The sequence below is a fragment of the Protopterus annectens genome, chromosome 1.part0 (genome assembly GCF_019279795.1).
Source record: "Protopterus annectens isolate FY-2018-M chromosome 1.part0, PAN1.0, whole genome shotgun sequence".
NCBI classification, from domain to species: domain Eukaryota; kingdom Metazoa; phylum Chordata; order Ceratodontiformes; family Protopteridae; genus Protopterus; species Protopterus annectens.
In genome coordinates, this window is record NC_056725.1 from 571,746,103 (window position 1) to 571,767,259 (window position 21,157).

General features: G+C 39.4%; 1 protein-coding gene across 5 annotated transcripts in view; it reads right to left on the reverse strand.

Moving 5' to 3' along the window:
• Positions 1–21,157, reverse strand: part of ESRRG (estrogen related receptor gamma) — a 1,147,729-nt gene that overhangs the window by 419,210 nt on the left and 707,362 nt on the right. For 3 of the 5 annotated variants that reach the window (XM_044061409.1, XM_044061376.1, XM_044061402.1), the window contains exon 2: positions 554–658. The exons of the other annotated variants lie outside the window; for them this stretch is intronic. Coding sequence is in view for 1 of the 3 variants with exons in the window: in XM_044061376.1 (XP_043917311.1) it covers positions 554–658 (105 nt within the window). In the remaining 2 variants the exon portion in view is untranslated. The remainder of the gene's footprint in view (positions 1–553; positions 659–21,157) is intronic. 5 annotated transcript variants of the gene reach the window in all.

Below are 21,157 nucleotides of genomic sequence, written 5' to 3' on the forward strand. Positions count from 1 at the left end.
GTAAATCCCTGGCATCAAAAATGCACAAATTCTTAAAACCAGTCTTTATTTCAATAACTGTATGATAATTAATAATAAAGCTACTGAAAGGTCTGCTTCACCAAAGTTACAAACCAGACACATAATATAAATACATATAAACATAATATTGCTGCACTATAAAAATTATTTATATGTCTTGTCAACCAAGTCGGCCAACTGAATTGAGGCCCATTTTCAGTGGAGGGCTAGAAACATCTAGTTAAGTCAAAAGAAGGCAACTGGTGACTGAATCAAACCATGGACTAAAGAAAAAGTTCATTAAAAACTTATAGCCTTATTTTTGTACATTAACTGCCAAAGAATACCCTAAAATTGACTATATAGAATGCCTGACTCCATAACAACTGCATCCTTGATTTATTAAACAATTATTAAAATTCCCATTGCAGTACACTTGGATATTAGGGATTTGGGTGATTAAACTTTAGATATTAATGCATTCAGAGATTTTAAATGTGGGGATTTCTGTAGCAGGCCTTTTCCCTTACATTCTAATACATGCTGCACTAACCTGTTTAAAGGTAACTGCTTGCCTTGTACAACTCTGTAGACCCTTACACAAGGGTTTTCATAGGCGGGATGCACCAGTTTGGGACCAAAGCTTGAAAGATATGGTCTGGAGAGAAAAAGAGACAACACAAACCCAGAATTTGACTTTAAACATAAAACCTGACATCAGTTAAATCCAAATACATTTAAAAGTAGCACTAAACTGTGTAATTGTGTGTTCTTCAGTACTTGTTAATAGTTTCAACAGCAGAGATAAATGATGCAAAAGTTCAAAAATGTTAAGAGAAAAATTCATTAGCTTAAAGGTCAGTTGTGGGCAGAAACATAAAAAGAGACACATATGTCCATTCATTATTTCAGTCTTTCTCTCTCTCTTGCTCTGATACCTTCTTTAACTTGCTGGGGTACAGGGCATTCAAAGACAATCCCAGTATATAGATAATAAACCAATCCTGAAAGTGTGTGTGTGTGTATGTGTGTGTGTGTGTGTAAATAAATAGATATAGATATCTTACACATGTATTAACAGATACATACACACAAACACACACATACATGTGTGTGTGTGCACACACTCACAAACACACACACTCCTACAAGCAATTAGGCAGCTTAGAGGATTAACAGTTTTATTTAGTCCCACAATATTATTTTGTTGTGTCCTGCTTTTTCACTGAGTGTATATTCAACACTGAGTAGGAGTGCCTTAAATGTCCATCTACTTTTAGTACCTTTTATACCATTGTCATTTTTTCAATGTCACTATTGGATTTTTATTAGCTGTAAGCTTTAACATGTATAAGTATACATACACACACACACACACACACACACACACACACACACATAGAGAGGGAGCGAGAGAGACAGAGAGAGAGAGATGTGCAGTCCATCACTTATTTTGCTTTACAAGTAACATTTTATAATACAAGATAAGGATTCTGTCTGTATAAAACAAGAAAAGTATCTACTTTTAAGCTGAATGACATCCTAAAATTCTTTCTATAAATTGTTAACTAAACATAGTCAAACATTTCAGTTAAAAACTCCAATGACATTGTCTGAAGAGCTACCAAAGAAGTCTTGTGTATAGTAAAATGCAGTTTCAGGTAAATGGAAATGGGATACTTAAGGATATATGCTAAAATGACATCATAGTTCACCGGGCACTTGGAGAAAAAGAAAAAACTTTGATGAAAAATAAAATCATGTAAGAATAAATGTCTGCAATGTGGCAAACAAATGCAATGATAGTTTGCTTGATTACTAACGAGCTTCTTATGAATGTGGGATACTCAATGCTGCCCACCAAGCACCTTTTTCCTAAAAGCCATCTGAAACCCTGTACTCATGTTTCTTATCCTAGCTATCAACTTCCACCCCTCATTACCAACTGATCTGCAGAAGTAAAGTCTTCACTATCAGGAGACCAAAGACATAGAACCTTATCCCAAATCCCATAAGATTTGGCACCTCTGTTCAGACATTTTACACTAAGATGCGGTAGCTTCAGTCTAACAAGGCCAAACACATATGCAAAAGGGCAGTAATCTGAGGGTATTGCATTCAACATCTTCAGTAGTAATGCCTCACTGGTTGCTACAGTCTTTTTAAATTAAACACTTGGAATTCCTTATCCTTCATTATTGAGTGTATTATATTTCTCTGTCTAAATGATCACCCTACAGGTGATCACTGACTGGTTGATTTGATTTTAACTGACCAAGTACAACTGGTCATAATCATATGTTATTGTGGGTCAGAAAGCTAGATTCTTAGGGACATCTGGATCACTGTTTGAGACTGCTGTGAGCTTTAATGAGAATGTTTCATCATATCATCATTCTAATATTGTGGGTAAGCTGTATGGGAAACAAGGATTTGTGAACAATCATGCATAAAGCATTCATAAGAGGAACATCTAAGTTAACTACTATATAAAAGTTATTTCAGATGATCTGTTATGATAGGTTACTGTGTTATTTGTGTTGCATTTCTGTATTCTAACTGAGGAAGAAGAACCGATTCTGGCACTTTTCATTTAACTTGTAAATATCAAATATTAGTAAAAAACAATTAGTAACTGAATAAGATTTAAAGTAATCATTCAGGACATCTGCAGTGGTGCAGTGGTAGCATTGTTGCCTCACAGCAAGAGGTTCTCCCGTTCAGTTCTCGGCTGGAGTGCGGGGAGTGCCTTCTGTGTGGAGTCTGCATGTCCTCCCCACTGTTGGGTGGGTGTTTGAAAGACATGCGTAAATGGGTGTGCCTTCGTTGAAGGATGAACGTCGAGCTGGCACCTCGGCGTTCATCAAAAAATCTTCTGCCAATCATTAGCGGACCAGAGTTCTGCTGTGGTGACTCCTAACCGGGAAAAGCCGAAAGACAACAACAACAACAACATTCAGGGTGATGCAGAAACAGTGGTGCTGTAATGAAATCAATATAAGATCACAAACACGTGGTTCTATTTCCTGCCCACAGTTATCATCCTATCCAGTGCAATCATAGCTGTGGATTTTTTTTATTTAGGTCTGATTACCTCTGTAGTTAAAAAAATACAAAGGAATAAAATACCAATAACACCTTGTATAAACTGTAATATATACATATATATATATATATATATATATATATATATATATATACACACACACACACACACACACATATATATATATATATATATATATATATATATATATATATACACACACACACATATATATATATATATATATATATATATATATATATATGTATATATATACACACACACATACATATATATATATATATATATATATTCATAACACACAAACACACACACACACACATTTTTTTTTCTGAGATATAAAAATGAAGTGGGGTTATATCCAGCACAGCCATCTTTCCTCTCAGCTAGCATATCAAACGCAACGCTGCGACCCCATCATTCCAGTTTCTTGTCGGATTCTTTTTTCATGGTGTGACTGCACCTCTGAATGGCACAGTGGGTCTCTGAGCTGACCTCTGTCATTGCAGTGCACTGCTTCTGCTCTAACATAAAACATGCATAATATTTTTCTACATGCATTTTACTTAATTATGTCATTTATTTCACTTGACTGTTTAATCCAGATATATGACATTAGTAAGCAGATATGAGCTGTATTAGCACAGACAGATTAGTATTACACCTGTGTGCATCCTGTCAACTGTTTGTTTACTAGTGTGTGACTATAAACTTACCTTAAACAGATATATAATTCTCCCTTATCATATATACAAAATGAATAACGTGTTTCACAAGTGTATGTCTCTAAGTCTAATTAAGTGTTTTACATATGCTCAGAGATTTTCTACCTGGATTTCTACTGAAAGTGGGATGTATTCATCTGGAATTCCTAGTCAAACAACTGGCAAATAATCACTACATCGTGATAGCACTGTATCGACTGTGAGTCAAGTACAGTGGAGTGGCACTGCTTTTTGCCTTTGAGCTATACACAGGATAATGAAACTGCATTGACTGTGAGCTATATACACTGAACAGCCCTGCAAAGACCTGGAGTGGAGTATAATAAAACACTAGAGCATGGACTTTGAGCTGTATACATTAAAATTTCACTGCATGTCTTGCAGCTAGAAAGACATTTGCACGGACTGTGGAGCTGGGTATACTGCAATAGCACTGTATGGCCTTTGAGCTGTGCATACACAGTGTAATGCACTGCACAGATTCTGGAGCTGGGTATACTGCAGGGGCACTGCATGGCCTTTGAGCTGTGCATATACAGTGTAATGCACTGGACTGCACATATTGTGGAGCTGGGTATATTGCAGGGGCACTGCATGGCCGTTTCAGCTGTACACAGTGTAACAGCATTGTATGGCCTGTAAGTTGAGTACAGTGAATTGGAAATTACTTGCATGGCCCCTGAGCTCAGCACACTGCAGCAGCACTGAATGATTTCTTAAGCAGCAAAATGAGGTTTCACATACTTTATCAAGGACATGACTAGTGGTATGTACAGCACAAGCACAACTCGGGGACCACACTGTTCTTATGTCAGTATCCCATCAATCCCTGTTAAATCTTTTTGAAAAGATTAACGACATGGTGGAAACCAGATACCTGTGGTTGACATTCGTACACCTTGGAATTCTGCATGTATATCTTCCTGCCCCCCAGACTAGCCTTCTCGCAATTAGGTTCATAGATTTATATTTTAGGGAATGTTTTCTCTTCTCTCTCGCTTGCTCTCTCTTTTTCATGATGCCCTTTCTATTTAATCAAAAAGTAGCAGCAACACTCATAAGAAACACACTAAGTTAAATATGGCCCTTAAACACACTCGTTTAAATAATCGTTTGCTAATGACAACAGTTTTTTTTGCTATATAAAACCACTTCAGTTTCAGTCTTCCCGTTGTAGAAAATGCATTACACAAGACCAGCTCCTATTCATTCTCAGATAAAGTACAGGAATGTGCCTGGCTCATCCTGTCCAAGTGAACCCCACTGCAGTCAATGAGACAATACCTTCCTTTTGTCATAACAAATCTTGCAGTTGAGATAATTAGTTAAGCCTTGTTGCTTGTGTCTGCTGAGATTAAACATTAGATAAAATCAGTTTCCTAATAGTCTGCAATTACTAAAGATTTAAGATTCTGAAGTTGCGGGTACTCTGGACAGGACAACAGATATGTTTGTAGTATTTAAATACTGTAGTGTGTGATTTTTATCTCTGGGTAAGCCAAAGTGGAATGAATTATGCAATCACAATGGAAAAAAAGAAGTGGTTTACAGTCCTAAAAGCTTACCCACAATATGAGACAGTTTGACTTTTTGACAAGATTCTGCATCTGTGCAGCACTACAGCAATATAATAGTGGTCATGCAGGTTTCTTTTATTTGGTCTTCTTTCTCCATGGGTAACTCACACAAGTACTGACCAACACAAGCAGGCTAAACCAGCGCTCGTGCTGCACAAACAGCAGTACCGGCTTCAGTTAAGCAGCAGGTAATTGTATTTTTATATGCTAATTAGGCAGGTAACTTAGGCCACGTGGCTCACCTTCAGTAAGGCTCAGGAACACAGTAGTCAAATAATACAATTACAGCAGCACTGTTAATGGGTGACCTGGGAGGAATCCCACATCCAGACATATGCACCCTTAATAAGAATATGTGCATCTTTTGTTAACTGTTATAGTACTACAGTATAGAAGAAAGGCAACGATATGAATCACTCTCATTTCATGAATTCTTTTAAACATTTTCAGTGCATTCAAGATTATGACTAAGTATAAAACTCATCATAATGATCAGAAGAAGGCTTGGCTATTACTTTCAAAAGTTCATCTCTATGCGTCTCTACTGCTGCTGATTTTTTTATTAACTGTTTGCATTGTTATAGCTCTTAGTTGAGTTATATCCTCTTATAACCTCATAGATTAATGTATTTAAAGCATATAGTAAACACACTAATGACAAAGAGAACAAAGACTACTAAAAGTGGCAATTAATATAGATAACAAATAATCAAAGCACTCTGTAGTTATAATCAGTTTAAGCAGCGGTCATCACTGCGTCCTGTGGCAACAGCAGGAACAAAGGCTTACTGCTTCAGGATACTTACAGTTCTGAGTCTGTCACTGAAATCTTCCACTCTAGGTTCTGGTCCTGTCTAATACACAAACACATTACATAAGGCATGCCCATACATAGTAAAGCTTGCTTGTGCTGAAGATAAGCCAGGGAGAAATTTAACCCATTTTTAAATACATATAAAGGTAAGAACCATACTTGTAACCTTTGTAAAATATACATTGTAACAAACACACACACACACACACACACACACACACACACACACACACACACACACACACACACACACACAAAGGGCAAAAAAGCAGCATGACTGAGGAATATTTATAATGATTTGCACATACACAAATATCATACCTATCACACCAGTTTATCTCAAAGGTTTCATCAACTTTACATTTTCACCATACATTCTATAATATTCTAAGCACATGTAGTGCTCTGTTATACAACCTTATACTTCAGTCTGGGTGGTGTCCATTCTAAAATTGAACATTATCAAACACAAATATAAATCAATGTCTTTGACCAGCGTGCCAAGTTTGATAGAAGCAGTTCAACCCCAGTGGAGGCCACAACAGAGCTATATACTTCTGCTATCTTTGTTTCACTATGCACGTTCTATTCATTGTGAAATTCATTTCAAACAGTACATTCATTAATAAATACACATGTTAATGTGACTGTGAGGTAAGGTAATATAAAAATATATCTGTACTACATAAGAGTTAACAAAACTGGGCTATTTGCTAATATAGTACTGGTTAACACCTACTCCGTGATGGCTCATTATTTATCTGTAAAAGCCTTGCAAATAAAATATGTCAGGCAGACTTTTCATAATTGTAACTAATTTCAATGGAAACAGGTCAATCAGTCATATGAACACACAGCTAAAATACCCAAAAAAAATCAAGGGCCTACTAAATCAGGCTGGTTTGTATGGTAACATCTCCTCCCTCATCTTCCCGCCAAGCTCCTGTGGTGATGTAAACACTACCACTGCCACTTTCTCTGGCAGGTCATCCCAGGACTCTATAACCTTCTTATTACAAAAGTGCCATTTTTTTTAATAATGATTTGACCTTTGCTCTTCTGACTACCATATTTGCCTCCCACTCCATTTTTTACTTACTTCCATGCATGCGAACTCTTGCCTATCCCTACTGATGATGACACAATGTCACATCCTGTTTTTCACTTCTTTCTTTCCCTCAGAATGTGATTATACATATGATTGAACCAAACTACTCATTCATTACAAACAATAGCTAGTGAATACTAAAATAAAATTACCATACCGAAAAAAACAGGATCCCTGATTAGTCTTCTCTTCTTAATAGCAAAAACATATTGGAATAACACATCTGCGTGATAACTCTCCACATCACTATTATGTTATTCAAACAGACACTATCAAACTGTTTAGTGAAGTATATTGTCTTATTTTATGATAACTACAAGATATTTTCTAGGGAGTTGGAAGGCCAGTTCTACTGAGTCAATACCTAGTAGCTACAACTGAAACATTTTCCGGAATGTCCTACTTTAGGCTGCTAAATGCATATTCATCCACACTTTTTCAAAACATCATCAAAGTCAGGTATATCTTTTTTCACACATAAATTTTTTTTTTGCTTTCACACATACATTTAGATTTCATAAATGATAAATAATAGTATATCTACATATATGTACAAGTTAACTAACAGTATATCTATATATGTACATGTGTGTGTGTGTGTGTGTGTGTGTGTGTGTGTGTGTGTGTATATATATATATATATATATATATATATATATATATATATATATATATATATATAGACAAACAGACATAGAATTAGATATAGATATTTCTAATGGTAACAGTTGAAAACACAATATTGTCAAATGGCAAAATATTGACCACATTTCCCAGAATACAAATTACAGAAAACATGTTAAAAAAGAAAAAAAAAACTTTTTTTCAGCCTGAGGCATGCTCCCCCTGCACTTCTGCTTCTTATATTTGGCAACTTCGGGGTCTCACAACAGTGGTGAAAAGGATAAAATCCCAAAATCCCACTGTCATAAACTTAAATGGTGCAACCTGAAAAAAATTGGGAAAAGGAGTCAGCCAATTCATAAGTCAAAACAAACTGATGAAAATAACTGATACCACACATACATACATGCATGCGCACACACACACACACACACACACACACACACACACACACACACACACACACACACACACACATATATATACATACGGTTCCCCTTCATAATATTGAATGAATGGAAGCTCGAAATGCATAAGCTCGAGACGAAAATCTCGAACTTCCATTCACTCAAAATTGTGAATGGGAAGTTTAGGGTTAGAGAAAAAAGGGTTCACTTACCTTTCTGCAGGGGGCCAGGTCCCCCTGCACCCTTGTAGGTTAAATCCATATGCTACGTGACCACAGTATAGCGGAGGACTGGAAAGTCTTCCATTTTGTACTTACGCATATAGCGCGGAATGGGAGATTTCCCTTTCCTTCGCTGTAGTGCGATCTCGGAGTAGGAATATTTAAGTAGGGGGGTGTGGGGGTGCAGGGGGGCGAAGCCCCCTGCAAAAACATTAGAAAGGTGTACATTTTTTTTTATGTCCCCTTCATATTTTTGAGTTTCTTTAAACTCGAGATTCTGGTTTCAGGCTTATGAATTTCGAGTTTAGGGAAACTCGATCATATGAAGGGGAACCATACATACACACCATACACACATGCACAATACCTGTTCCATACTCACATACAAATGGCTTCCACTATTATAAACCAACAGATATACAGGTAGGGTATGCAGAAAAAGGGTAGCCAGACTGGGCACAAGGTGTTGGGCGGAAAACATCAGCAGTACCAGTTTCTGAATGCCGATACTACCATTGCAGTTAGGACTAAAATTCTCAGCATTCTGTATGTGGAAATTAGCTGTAGCATGCTGTTTCTCCATTTCTAAGAAGCAGTTTGCTATGGTTTAATAAAGAACTGCTTTTTTTGGGGGTCCTCACCGTGGATGACCTTTTCTCAGCTCAATTCAGTGAGAGGATGTCATGACCATATTTTTGTCCTCAACTTAGAGCTGGGGGGGGGGGGGCACCAGATCAGGGAAACACACATGTACTGGAAGGCCTAGCTATGTCTCTGTAAACCAAATCCATGGATGAAAAACATTGGGGAAATGCTCTCGAACAGTCCTTGTTTTCACTAAATTTCTGAAGGATCAGGACAGCTATATATGTTTGTGTGTGTGTGTGTGTGTGTGTGTGTGTGTCCGTCCATCCATATTTATATAAACAGTTTCAGGTTTTGTAGAACACATTACTCCTCTTATTCCTACAGCCTCTATTTGTTGGTTTTACTGGTACTCTCTCTGCCTTAACCTGAGCAACAAAGAGGACCAGAGTTAAGCATGTAAGTAGTTCTGTTTACAGATGAGCTGCCCTCTAATGGCCACAGCTGAAGACTGCAAAATTGCATGTTCGGGAACATCCAAGTACTGAAAAGAGATGGTCAAAGTCTATTGTCTACCTCTTGCAAATTTCAGAACATATATGTAAAAATACTGCAATAATGATCCTTCTGATTTACATAAAGTCATTTTTACAGCTGTTATTTTCACTGGCAGCTAAAAAATGTGACTGCGTTATCTTTCTTACTAATATTTTTCATTCATTAACAAGCATCAGAAGGCAAAACATTCCTTTCTAGTGTGTTTCCAGTGAGATGGAAGAAATTTACTTAGCCAATTGAAATTAGAAGAATAATGAATTCATGCACTCCATAACTTAAAAGCATGGTTACACAAAAATTATATAAGGAAGACGTGAGGACTAACTTTGGTTATATAAAGGGAGACAGGTGAGAACTCCATTTATTTAGGCATTTCAATTTATGTATCTTCTAATGCCAAATATGTCCTCTTCAAAGAACGTGTAAACACACACACACAGACTCATAAACACTTGGTAACTACTTAACTGCTTATAAGTAGTTTCTGGTCATTCTTTGCATTTCTAATAAGCTCAAAGAACTAAATTAACAGGGTTAACGGTCATATGCATTTATTGTAACACCTTCCAGGTTAGTTAATTGTCATTCTGGTAGTGCCCATTTTCTACACACAACAACAGTCTCCACAGCGGCTTGTAATGGGAATCAGCTGACCTTCCAAAGGATAGTCATAAATGATTCAGGCTACCCCTCATTTAGACTGTATATTACCACAGTCTTAAAATTAATAGTCAGATGTACCAAAACTACTTGATTTTTATATTTAATTAATATTAAAATTTATTATTTATTTTGGCATTCTCCAATCATATAACTTTGCTACAGTTACATAATGGATTAGTAAGTGAACAACAAATCCAAAATGGCAGTGGTAAAAACATACAATCAGTAGAAGGCTAAAACAGCATGAACCTACCATCATTAATTATATTACTGCTGGAACGGGGCTCAGTTTTTAGCTTTTTATTGGTTAATTTGTTTAAATCAATTTGCTCATTTGCTACTGTTATACAGAAAAATATATATATACACTTTATACATTGCCGCTTAGCTAGGGTTAAACTATTTGCGGCGCCATAAAGTCTGCTCTTCAAATTTTCCCTTACAACTGCGGTGGTGGTGCTGCGGTAGTGTTGTCGCCTCACAGTAAGACGTTGTCCTGTTCGATTCTCAGCTAGAGCGTCTTCTGTGTGGAGACATACGTGAATGGGCGTACCTTCGTTGAAGGTTGTGCATGAGGGCCGGCAACTCGGCACGTAAAAATCTACTGCCAATCATTAGCGGACCGGAGTTCCGCTGTGGCGACCCCTAACCGGGAAAAGCCGAAAGACACAACAACAACAACTAGCCAGTTTTTTAGTTTTAGCACTGAAATCTGTTTCTTTGAGCTCAGCACTTGTTCAGAACTTGTTGTAAGCACTAAATAAGCTACAAATTACTACAGCACTCAACTTTCCTCACTTGTCTAGAGGAAAACAGTTTATAGTACTTAATAAATAAGCACCTATCCAGGCATGTCTAAGGGTCAGCTCCCAATGTTTTCTCCTGTCTACCTGATGAATCTAGGCATCTTGGGACAATGCAGAAATTGCCTCATGTACACAGACAACCCTCTCCTCCTACCACCCAACACTACAACCTGTGAGAGATGCACTTCTACAGCCAAACTAGAAGCAAAGCTCTCTTCACCCAAGACTGGACTAGACAGTCAAGAGGAGAAGATGAACACTTGTACCACACCACACTCATCATATAGTCCCTCAAAACCTACACCACCAAAACACACACATAGAAACACAAAGCACACATCTACATTCACGGAGGCTCTCAACAAAAATCTGCTCAAGCAACAGAGACCTCCAAAGCAGAAACACAAGCAACCTCTACCCCCCAACACAACCCAAATGACACATAGCCTACAAACTCAGTGTGCCACTCAACCACAGCCAATAAGGCATAACAACGTACCCAACACTTGAGTGATAGGTGACTCTATAGTCAGGCACACTGATGTTCCACTCACCAGGCTAAACAAGGAGAAAGTTCATGTCAGCCACATAATGCATGCATTCAGGTTACTCCACAACAAGTACAAATATGACTCTGTCATTGTCAATGTTGGTATAAAATGTCCTGAGAAATACCTCCCTGGACTACATGAAAAGAGACATGGAGGAGCTCTCTTACAGCCCAGGCAGGTATGACCCTAGGCCTGAGTAGCATCCTGCCATCACCCAAAATGATACCACAGTACAAGGACAAAATTACTGACTTCAACAATTGGCTAAGCTTCTGCTGACATTCTAAGGGGATCCAGTATCTGTCTGCCTGGGATGACATGATCGACAGACCATGATGCTTTGCCATAGATGGCCTGCACCTATCGCCCTTGGGATTCCGGATACTGGCTAAGGCTTTTGCCACCCCTATAGTGCCTTTTTAGGCAAGGTTCAAATGACAAATTCACCACCTTAACATGCACAAGCAAGCAAAATCTGAGGGTAATGCTACTCGATTCTAGAAGTCTAAACCTCAAAATGCATTCACTTGAGGCACTCATTAAAATGGAGAACTGTGCAGTGACAGAGACCTGGTTTAAGGCTCCAGAGAGCACCCCTGCATTACCAGGCTATAATTCATACCACACCTTTCGGCCACCTAACCTGGACAGAAACACTAAAGGCGGAGGCGTGTCCATATTCATTAAGGATATCCACACCTCCAGGCTAGTTGCTCAGCATAATGCATCCAAGATTATCCAAGTGCAACTAACTCTGGGCAAGACCGCAATCCAAATTGTAACTTGCTACAGATCCACTCCTCATTTCTTGATACACTGGAAAATATTAGGGTACAACCCTACACCCTAATAATGGACGATTTCAACTACCCCACCATTAACTGGGAAAACTACTCATGTACCAACTCTTTTGCTCAATGTTTTCTGGAATTCATAAATTCCATTACCTTAGATCAGCTTATCCACACCCCCATCAGGGGCAGCAATATCTTAGACCTGGTCATTACCAACATGGGCGACCGGTGTTCCACACCAGAGGTCAATTCTTCATTGGTCAGATCCAACCACAAGCTAATCACCCTAGACATCCACATCCCGTCCCCACCCCCCCATTAGGGAAACCACCGTAAAAAAATTTCTCCAAAGCCAACTTCATGCTTCTTAAGACAGAAGTGGCAAACTTCACGACACCCATGCAGATGAACAATAGAGGTACGGCTGCTGAATCCTACAAAAATGGACTTTATAAGCACTTACACAAGTGCATGGATAGTGTTATCCCTAACAGAACCAAGATGCTATCCTCCAAAAAAAGGAAGCCAATCTGTTGGGCCCCTGCATAAACAAACTCTACAACACAAGAAAGAAACTGTTGCAAAAAAGAGTAAAATCCCATGATTGGAGGAACTCCCTAGTCAGCCTCAGTAAGAAACTGAGATCCCTCATAAAATCCTCCAAAGCTAATTACGAAAACAAAATCGCCACTGATTCTAAAGACAACCACAAAGCATCCTATAGTTATGTCAAGAATCTCAATGGCAACACTCAGATCTGCTCTGAGCTACAGCAGAATGGCACTAAATATACAGAACCAACTGATCTTGTCAACATCCTGGCAGATAGGTTCAGTGCTAACTTTACTCCCCCTCACCCACTAAAGGGCCCATCTCTATACCGGAAGAATGCAAAGTTCCTGTAATCACGGCTGCACAGGTAAAAACCACACTCTCCAAAGCCAAAAACACAGCATCCATGGGACCTGACAATATCCAAGGCTGCGTTCTACATGAACTGCAGAATGAACTGGCACCCCACCTAAGCACCATGTTCGAACATAGCCTCACCTCAGGCTTTGTGCCCTCTGAATGGAGCACAGCAACAGTTATCCCACTCCACAAAGGGGGAGCCACCATGGACCCCAGGAACTACTGCCCCATTAGCCTACCGAGCCTGGTTTGCAAGGCCATGAAACGTATCATCATGGATCTTATACACAAAGACATTGGTAATCTCCAAACTCTGGACCCCACCCAGTTTGGGTTTGTAAAAGGCAGATCATGTCTCCTAAACCTGACAGACTTCTTAGAAGCAGTCACCAAAGCCGTAGACAAGGGTAAGGTGGTTCACACAGCCTATCTAGATCTCGCCAAGGCTTTTGACACCATCCCCCACTCTGGAATTATAGATAAACTCACTAAACTAGGTATAAATCCCTATGTCACAAGATGGGTTGCCAACTGGCTCACTGACAGAACCCACACTATGAAAGTAAATACGACTTCGGACCAGTGACAAGTGGAGTACCACAGGGTTCAGTCCTGGGCCCTCTCCTGTTTAGTATCTACTTTTCTGAAGTACAGGCTAACACAGAAGGTCTTTGGCTAATGAAGTTCGTAGATGACTGCAAACTAGGAGCCATAATCGAAACTCCTAACGATGTGGACATCCTACAAAAAGGCCTCACGGAGACAGATGCCTGGTGTCAAAGCCATGGCCTCAACCTCAATGCCAAAAAGTGCACTGTCATCCCCTTTGGTAAAAACTCTGTACCCATTACCTACCACACAGGTGGTAGCCTACTTAACATCAAAAGTGTGATAAGAGACCTTTGGACACAGGTGGACAGTAGTCTCTCCTTTGATAATCATATCACCACAGTAGTCAGGAAATCCTTCTACGTGGCACACCTCATCACAAAAGGTTTCTCATCCAGGAAAAAAAAGGTCATTGTTCCCCTCTACTCGTCACTCATTAGACCCATTATAGAGTACAATGCCCCTTTTGGTATGTACCTCACAAGACATCTACAACAACTGGAAAGGCCACTGAAATACCTCACAAAGAGGATTACCGGCCTCAAACAGATGCCATACGCAGACCGTCTAAAAAAACTCCAGCTTTACTCCGTCGCATATCGTCTACTCAGATAATCACATCACCACAGTAGTCAGGAAATCCTTCTACATGACACACCTCATCACAAAAGGTTTCTCATCCAGGAAAAAAAAGGTCATTGTTCTCCTCTACTAGTCACTCATTAGACCCATTATAGAGTACAATGCCCCTTTTGGTATGTACCTCACAAGACATCTACAACAACTGGAAAGGCCACTGAAATACCTCACAAAGAGGATTACTGGCCTCAAACAGATGCCCTACGCAGACCGTCTAAAAAAACTCCAGCTTTACTCCGTCGCATATCGTCTACTCAGAGGCGATCTCTGCCTAACATACAAAGCTATGTCAAACCCAGAGCTGTTGGACATGCCCCACTTAAAGAAATCGCAATCCCTCTGAGCTACATGCTCTAGGGACCTAAACCTTGTCACTACAATAAACAGAACATGCTGGAGGGATAGATTCCTGTACCAGAGACTTCCCATACTCTGTAACAAACTACCTATCTATATCAAACAAAGCTCCTCATTAGCACTCTTCAAGAAAAATCTTGATGATTGGATGGGAAATAGGAAATTCACCCCAGGAATTACCTCTGTGGCTCTGCTCGACAGGGGAACAGGAAAATAATTTTCTTGGGTGGCGAAAGCCAGGGTAACTTTTTGGCTAGGCTTATATAGGCTCTAGGGCCAATAGCCTAGTACCTACCTATGAACCTATAAAATACTGAAGCCAAAAAAATAATAAAATAAAACACTCACTTCCTAATATATTTATCTATCTGGTAGACCCACTATGCCCCTCTTTTTTACTACACATTTCTCAACTGCACAACCTACTATCTCCCCTTAAACTTACCTTAACAGTCAGCACTCCACTGATTGTTTTCTCAGAATTTAGTCCTTCACTGGCTCTACCCGCTCCGTTCGCCTTGCAGGCTCACTCCGCTCCCTTACCCTGCCCCCAATTCCCACCCGCCCCCAGTAATCCTACATTTATACTACCCTAACCACACCCCCTAATTACTCTGCCACTCCCACACATCACATTCCTCCAACTACAATTTTTCCTTTCTGTACACCCAACTCCCACTCCCAACCCATCATAACTCACTCTCTTCTATTACCCCACCCATACTCTCTATCCCAATTACTACCTTACCCCACAATGTTTCCACTAACTCCCACCTTATCTGCACAACCTAGACCACATTACTACCTCATACCCCCACTTTTCATACTTTATCTTCTCACCGCTTATAAATTCCACCATCTACCTAACTCTCAATATTCTACTTCAATTACCACCACTAGCATCCAACCACACCCCCCCCACACAAATACTACCCCACTTCATCTCCAGTTCCACTACTCCAAAAGCTCTCCATCCCATACGGCCTACATATTTAAACCTTAGGACTAAAAACTATTACCAACTCCTACTAAAGATCACCAAACTCATAAGGAGTATATTACCTACCCTAATAGCCGACGGCGATATCCACTCTAACCCAGGCCCAAACTCACCTGCTACTACTAACCCCACAAATAGTAGTCCTTCTAACCTAAGAAGCTCATATGATGCCCCTAACTCATTTCTAGTCTGTTACCTAAATATCAGAAGTATAAATAAGAAAATCCACTATCTGCATGCTCTCCTGGACATGCACTCCCCTGATCTACTCTGCCTTACAGAAACCTGGCTCAAACCCACTACCCCTGATAATGAAATTATACCCCCCAACTACAATATAATAAGACTTGACCGGAAAGGTAGAAAAGGAGGTGGAGCAGCCATCCTATATAAATCCACTCTTGAGGTATCCACAATTAGCACCCCACAAGAACTAACAACTACCAACTCTGAAACAATCATCTCAAAAAGTCCAACTTAACAAACACAAATCTATAAACATAGTATGTAGCTATATTCCCCCAGGCAACAACATAGACAACTTACCCTCCAATGGTTATCCACTAACCACCCACAAGAAACAATCATTCTCGGGGATTTCAAAATCGACTGGCTAACATGTTCATCAAACTTCCCCACGATCCATATCAACTTACATGGTTTCTCCCACTAGAATCAATAAACCCAACAATAAGGAAAGTATCCTAGATTGGATCTTAATAAATAACAACCCTCAGTTATACAAATCAGGTACCCTACCTGAGGACATGAGCGACCACCTCCTAACCTACATAATCAGAAAAAAGGATGACATGTCTCAACAAACTACCTTTAAAACCCTTAGGTATACAAAGAACTTTAACCTAACTTGTTTCCAAGCCGAACTTAACTCATGCAAATGGGCCAATCTTAAAGTACTTCCCCTTGACGAAGCAGTCTTAGACTTCAATGCTAGATTCCTTGCCATCTTAGACAGGCATGCTCCCACACGAACAATCAGAACCAAAAACAAAACTGCTCCATGGCTAACCAATAGTACTAGACAAAAACTTACTGCTGGAAACACAGCATGGACTACCTGGAGAGCCACCAAATCCCCACAAGCTCACATTAGATACAAAAAAATGAGAAATGAGACAAAAAGGTCTATTGTGTTAGACAAACAAAAGTACTATTTCAATTTACAGCAAAAACACCAAAATCAACCCCAAAACTTCTGGTCATGTCTGAATAAACTGCTCCACCTAGGCAAATTCAAAACCCCCACCTCCTCAGCTACCCTACAGCTACCTCCTAAGTGTGTTGCAAAGACCTTTAATACTTTCTTCACAGAAACAGTCCAGTCCCTAGCTAATAATCTATCTCCCATCACCTCTACTACAACCACACCCACTCAGGCAAATATCCCTCCCTTCAAATTTGATCCTATCCCCACTGTCTATATTAAATCCTTGCTTAAGAAACTAAACCCCACCACCCTGGCAGCAGACCTACTTCCTGCAGAGTTTCTGCAAAAGGCCGCTAATGAAATAGCATACCCTATCTCCATCCTAACCAATCGTACTATCCAAGAATCCTACATCCCCTCCATCTGGAAAATCTCTCACATACCGCTTCATAAAGAGGTAAACTCCACTGAACTCTATAACTACAGACCTACAGCCATACTATCCCCCTTAGCCAAAATAATGGAAAAATGCATACACAAGCAAATTCTAACACACCTTACTCAGAATACTCTCCTAGCACCAACCCAGCACGGATTTAGACCCGCACATAGTACAACTACTGCCCTTCTCACCTTTTCTCACACAATAAATCACAACCGTGATCAGAATAAGCTCTCCTCTGTCCTCTTTCTTGATCTATCAAAAGCATTCGACATGGTGAATCACCAGCTACTCCTAGACTCTCTAAAATCACTTTCCTTAGACAACCCAGTAATCAACTGGTTCCACTCTTACCTCCATGGCAGACAATAAGCTGTTCTATGGAAAGACAATCTATCCCCCCTTCTACCTGTCAACCTTGGAGTACCCCAAGGTTCTATATTGGGTTCCCTCCTTTTCATTAATGACCTACCCAAAGTTATCCCAGATGCAACTTGTATACAGTATGCAGATGACTCCCCACTTATCTGCTCTGCCTCCACTCCCGCAGAACTACAATCCCTATCCCAAATCACCTTCAACAAAGTAGAGAACTGGCTGAATAATCGTTGTGTCCTGCTTAACCCAAACAAAACCAAACTTCTTCTTTTCTCCCCTACCCATAAGTTAACATTACCAATAATTACAATCTCATCTCCCCTGAACCTTGCACTAAACTCCTTGGAATAATCATTGATAATAATCTGAAGTATGACACCCATATAGACAAAACCATAAAAACAGTTAACAAAAAAATAGGCTCCTTGTATAGGATTAAACAATTCTTAACCCCATCTGCCAGAACTACCATAGCTCGGACACATCTGCTGTCAATCCTTCTCTACGCCTCACCCATCCTTACAAATCTAAGTAAATGAAACCTTAACAAAATCAATACCTCCGATAACAATATAGCTAGATTTGCCACAGGCTCAGCCTATAGAACCCACCACTGTCAAAATCTTCACAAACTAGGCTGGCTAGAACTACCCAATCAGCTCCATTATAACCAACTCATAGTTATTAATAAAACCCTCTACCTATACCAGTACTCCCATTCTGACTAATATTATTACCCCCTATAACAACCTAGCATCCCTCCACTCATCCAGCAGAATGCTAGTACAATCTACCAAAGCCAACAACTCAGCTGGAGAATCATTATTCTCCAACTCTGCTGGAGAAAAATGGAACCTACTTCCTGTTTAACTAACCACTATATCCTCCCTGCCCCAATTCAAAACATCCCTAAAGATCTATCTAAACAGGGATTGGCTATGTCCATGTCTAAACACAGACTAACCCAAAAAATAATAAAAAGGTAAGAAAAACATAGTTATGTCCAGGTCTACACCCAGACTAACCCAAACAATAATAAGACAAAGGTAAGATAAACATAGCTCACAGAGGTGAAATACCCATTAATAACCATTCTCCAGCCAGACAACATTCACTTCTCTACAAACTTTAGAATTCTATTATCAGGAGGATAGCTTGTTTCCTACCCGTTCTGAGCCTACGCTCTTCTTTCCCTCTGCATTCTATTCACAATAACTTTCCTTCTTAGCTAACAACCTTTTATCTTAACTATCATCCTTACATTCAACCTTGAAATATGTTTCTTTCTTTTTTACACACTTCAAAGATGTATAATGTTATCTCTGTATATGAATACCATAAACCCACAATGTTTGCTTCATTTAGATGGAACCTTGACTATAAATTGTTAGCGATTTGTTAAACGTTTAGATTTCTATGTAACCACATCCTTAAGTGTCAATTATTTGCAATGTGGAGCTTTTCTCCCCAGGTCTCCGCTGAAAATGGACATGTATCCAGTCGGACTATCCCGGTTAACAAATGTAAAATAAATAAATAAAAATAAAATCATTCAAGCCTGATAGCAAAGCAAGTGTAAATCCTACCCTATATAAAACATACTTATCAAACAGACATGACTAATTAAAAACCTTAAATAACATTTGTCATCCATTTTCAAGGCACTGTGCACATACCATGGACTTCACTGGCTCAGTGCATTATTTATGTGTAAACATGCTCATCAACCAGCCCAGACACTATTCACTTAACATCTCCACAGAAGACTTCACTGTGTAATACCAATAGTCACTATTCAATTTCTATTCCCAGTGATATTAACCCAATTGGACTTCACTCTTGTGGGGAAACTGCTCCATTTATGGGTAACTCCAGTCTCAACAATGGGCAGGCAGTAATTACTGTTACTATACTGAGTGACCACAGACCTGCTGTAAGTGCCTTCACCGTCAACACTTTAGATCAAGGTGAAAAGGTCTGCCAGTCCAGCACACCTACACAGTTAAAATATGCAGAATAAAACAAAAAAATACATAAACTACTAATTACTGACAGGCTATGAAAACAAAATAAATAGAAAATATGATCACTAGCTGCAGTGGCAAACCAAGGAACTCTGACCTGGAGTACAGTATTCACAAGTATCATCCAACCTGTTATGTCAGGTACTACTGCTGCTATAAAGATGTAGCAAGTTACAACCCATCATTCTATCCAGGAACCTTACTACAGTTTGTAAGGTAAAGCCACATACAATCATAGTTTGGTAAAATTGTTATTAATATACACATACATACCACTCTGGCATTTAATTACCTCTCTCTCTTCTTAGCAATGCATTATTCCAAATAGCCCAACCATTCTAGTAAGTATGGCCATTCTCACAAAAAGTGTTCCATTTTGTCAAGAACCTTTGCAAACTTTGCACATTTGTTTATTGCTTTTAGTAGTAAGCACTGACGCAAACACTTCTGTTGGAAGGCTGCCCAGCTGGGCATGAGTGTATTATCATTAGTCAATTTAAACAACCATGACAGAGAGCAGCAGCTTAAATGACTTGTTCGCAGTGTGTGTGTCGCACATCAGACAGATGTATCTTTTGTCCTTAGCAATGGTTGGGATGGATGACAACTAGGGATAGCCCAGAATGCCAATTGACCTAGCTCTGGTGAAGTGCAACATGGTTGCAAGTACCAAGACACAAGCAGTCATGTGCGTAGCACAACTATAGCTTAGTGAAGCCGTAAGCAATAAAAAGAAAAAAGTTGGCCACTGTGAACATGCTCTAAGAACACATGCAGGCATGTGCACAAGACTGGCTGGGTGAAAAAAAGAATCTTCTTGTCCATGTGTACAGAGAATGCTGTGAACTAATCACACCAACATGTAGGTTGGAAGCCACAGGCTTAAAACTTCCACTACATTCGATACCGATGTACAGTGATGATGTTAGGATTCAATGGACATCAGCATACACTGCCTGCAGCACGTACACCGGTTAACTAATGTCACTGCAGCAGCCTTTAATTAATAAAAGCAGTGGCAACACTGAGTTATAGTATACTGTCCATAATAAAGGAACAAGGAATATATATTTTAGAAGCCATATCTTGCCTATAACACTTAAACAAAGTTTGGCTTTGTTCACATGT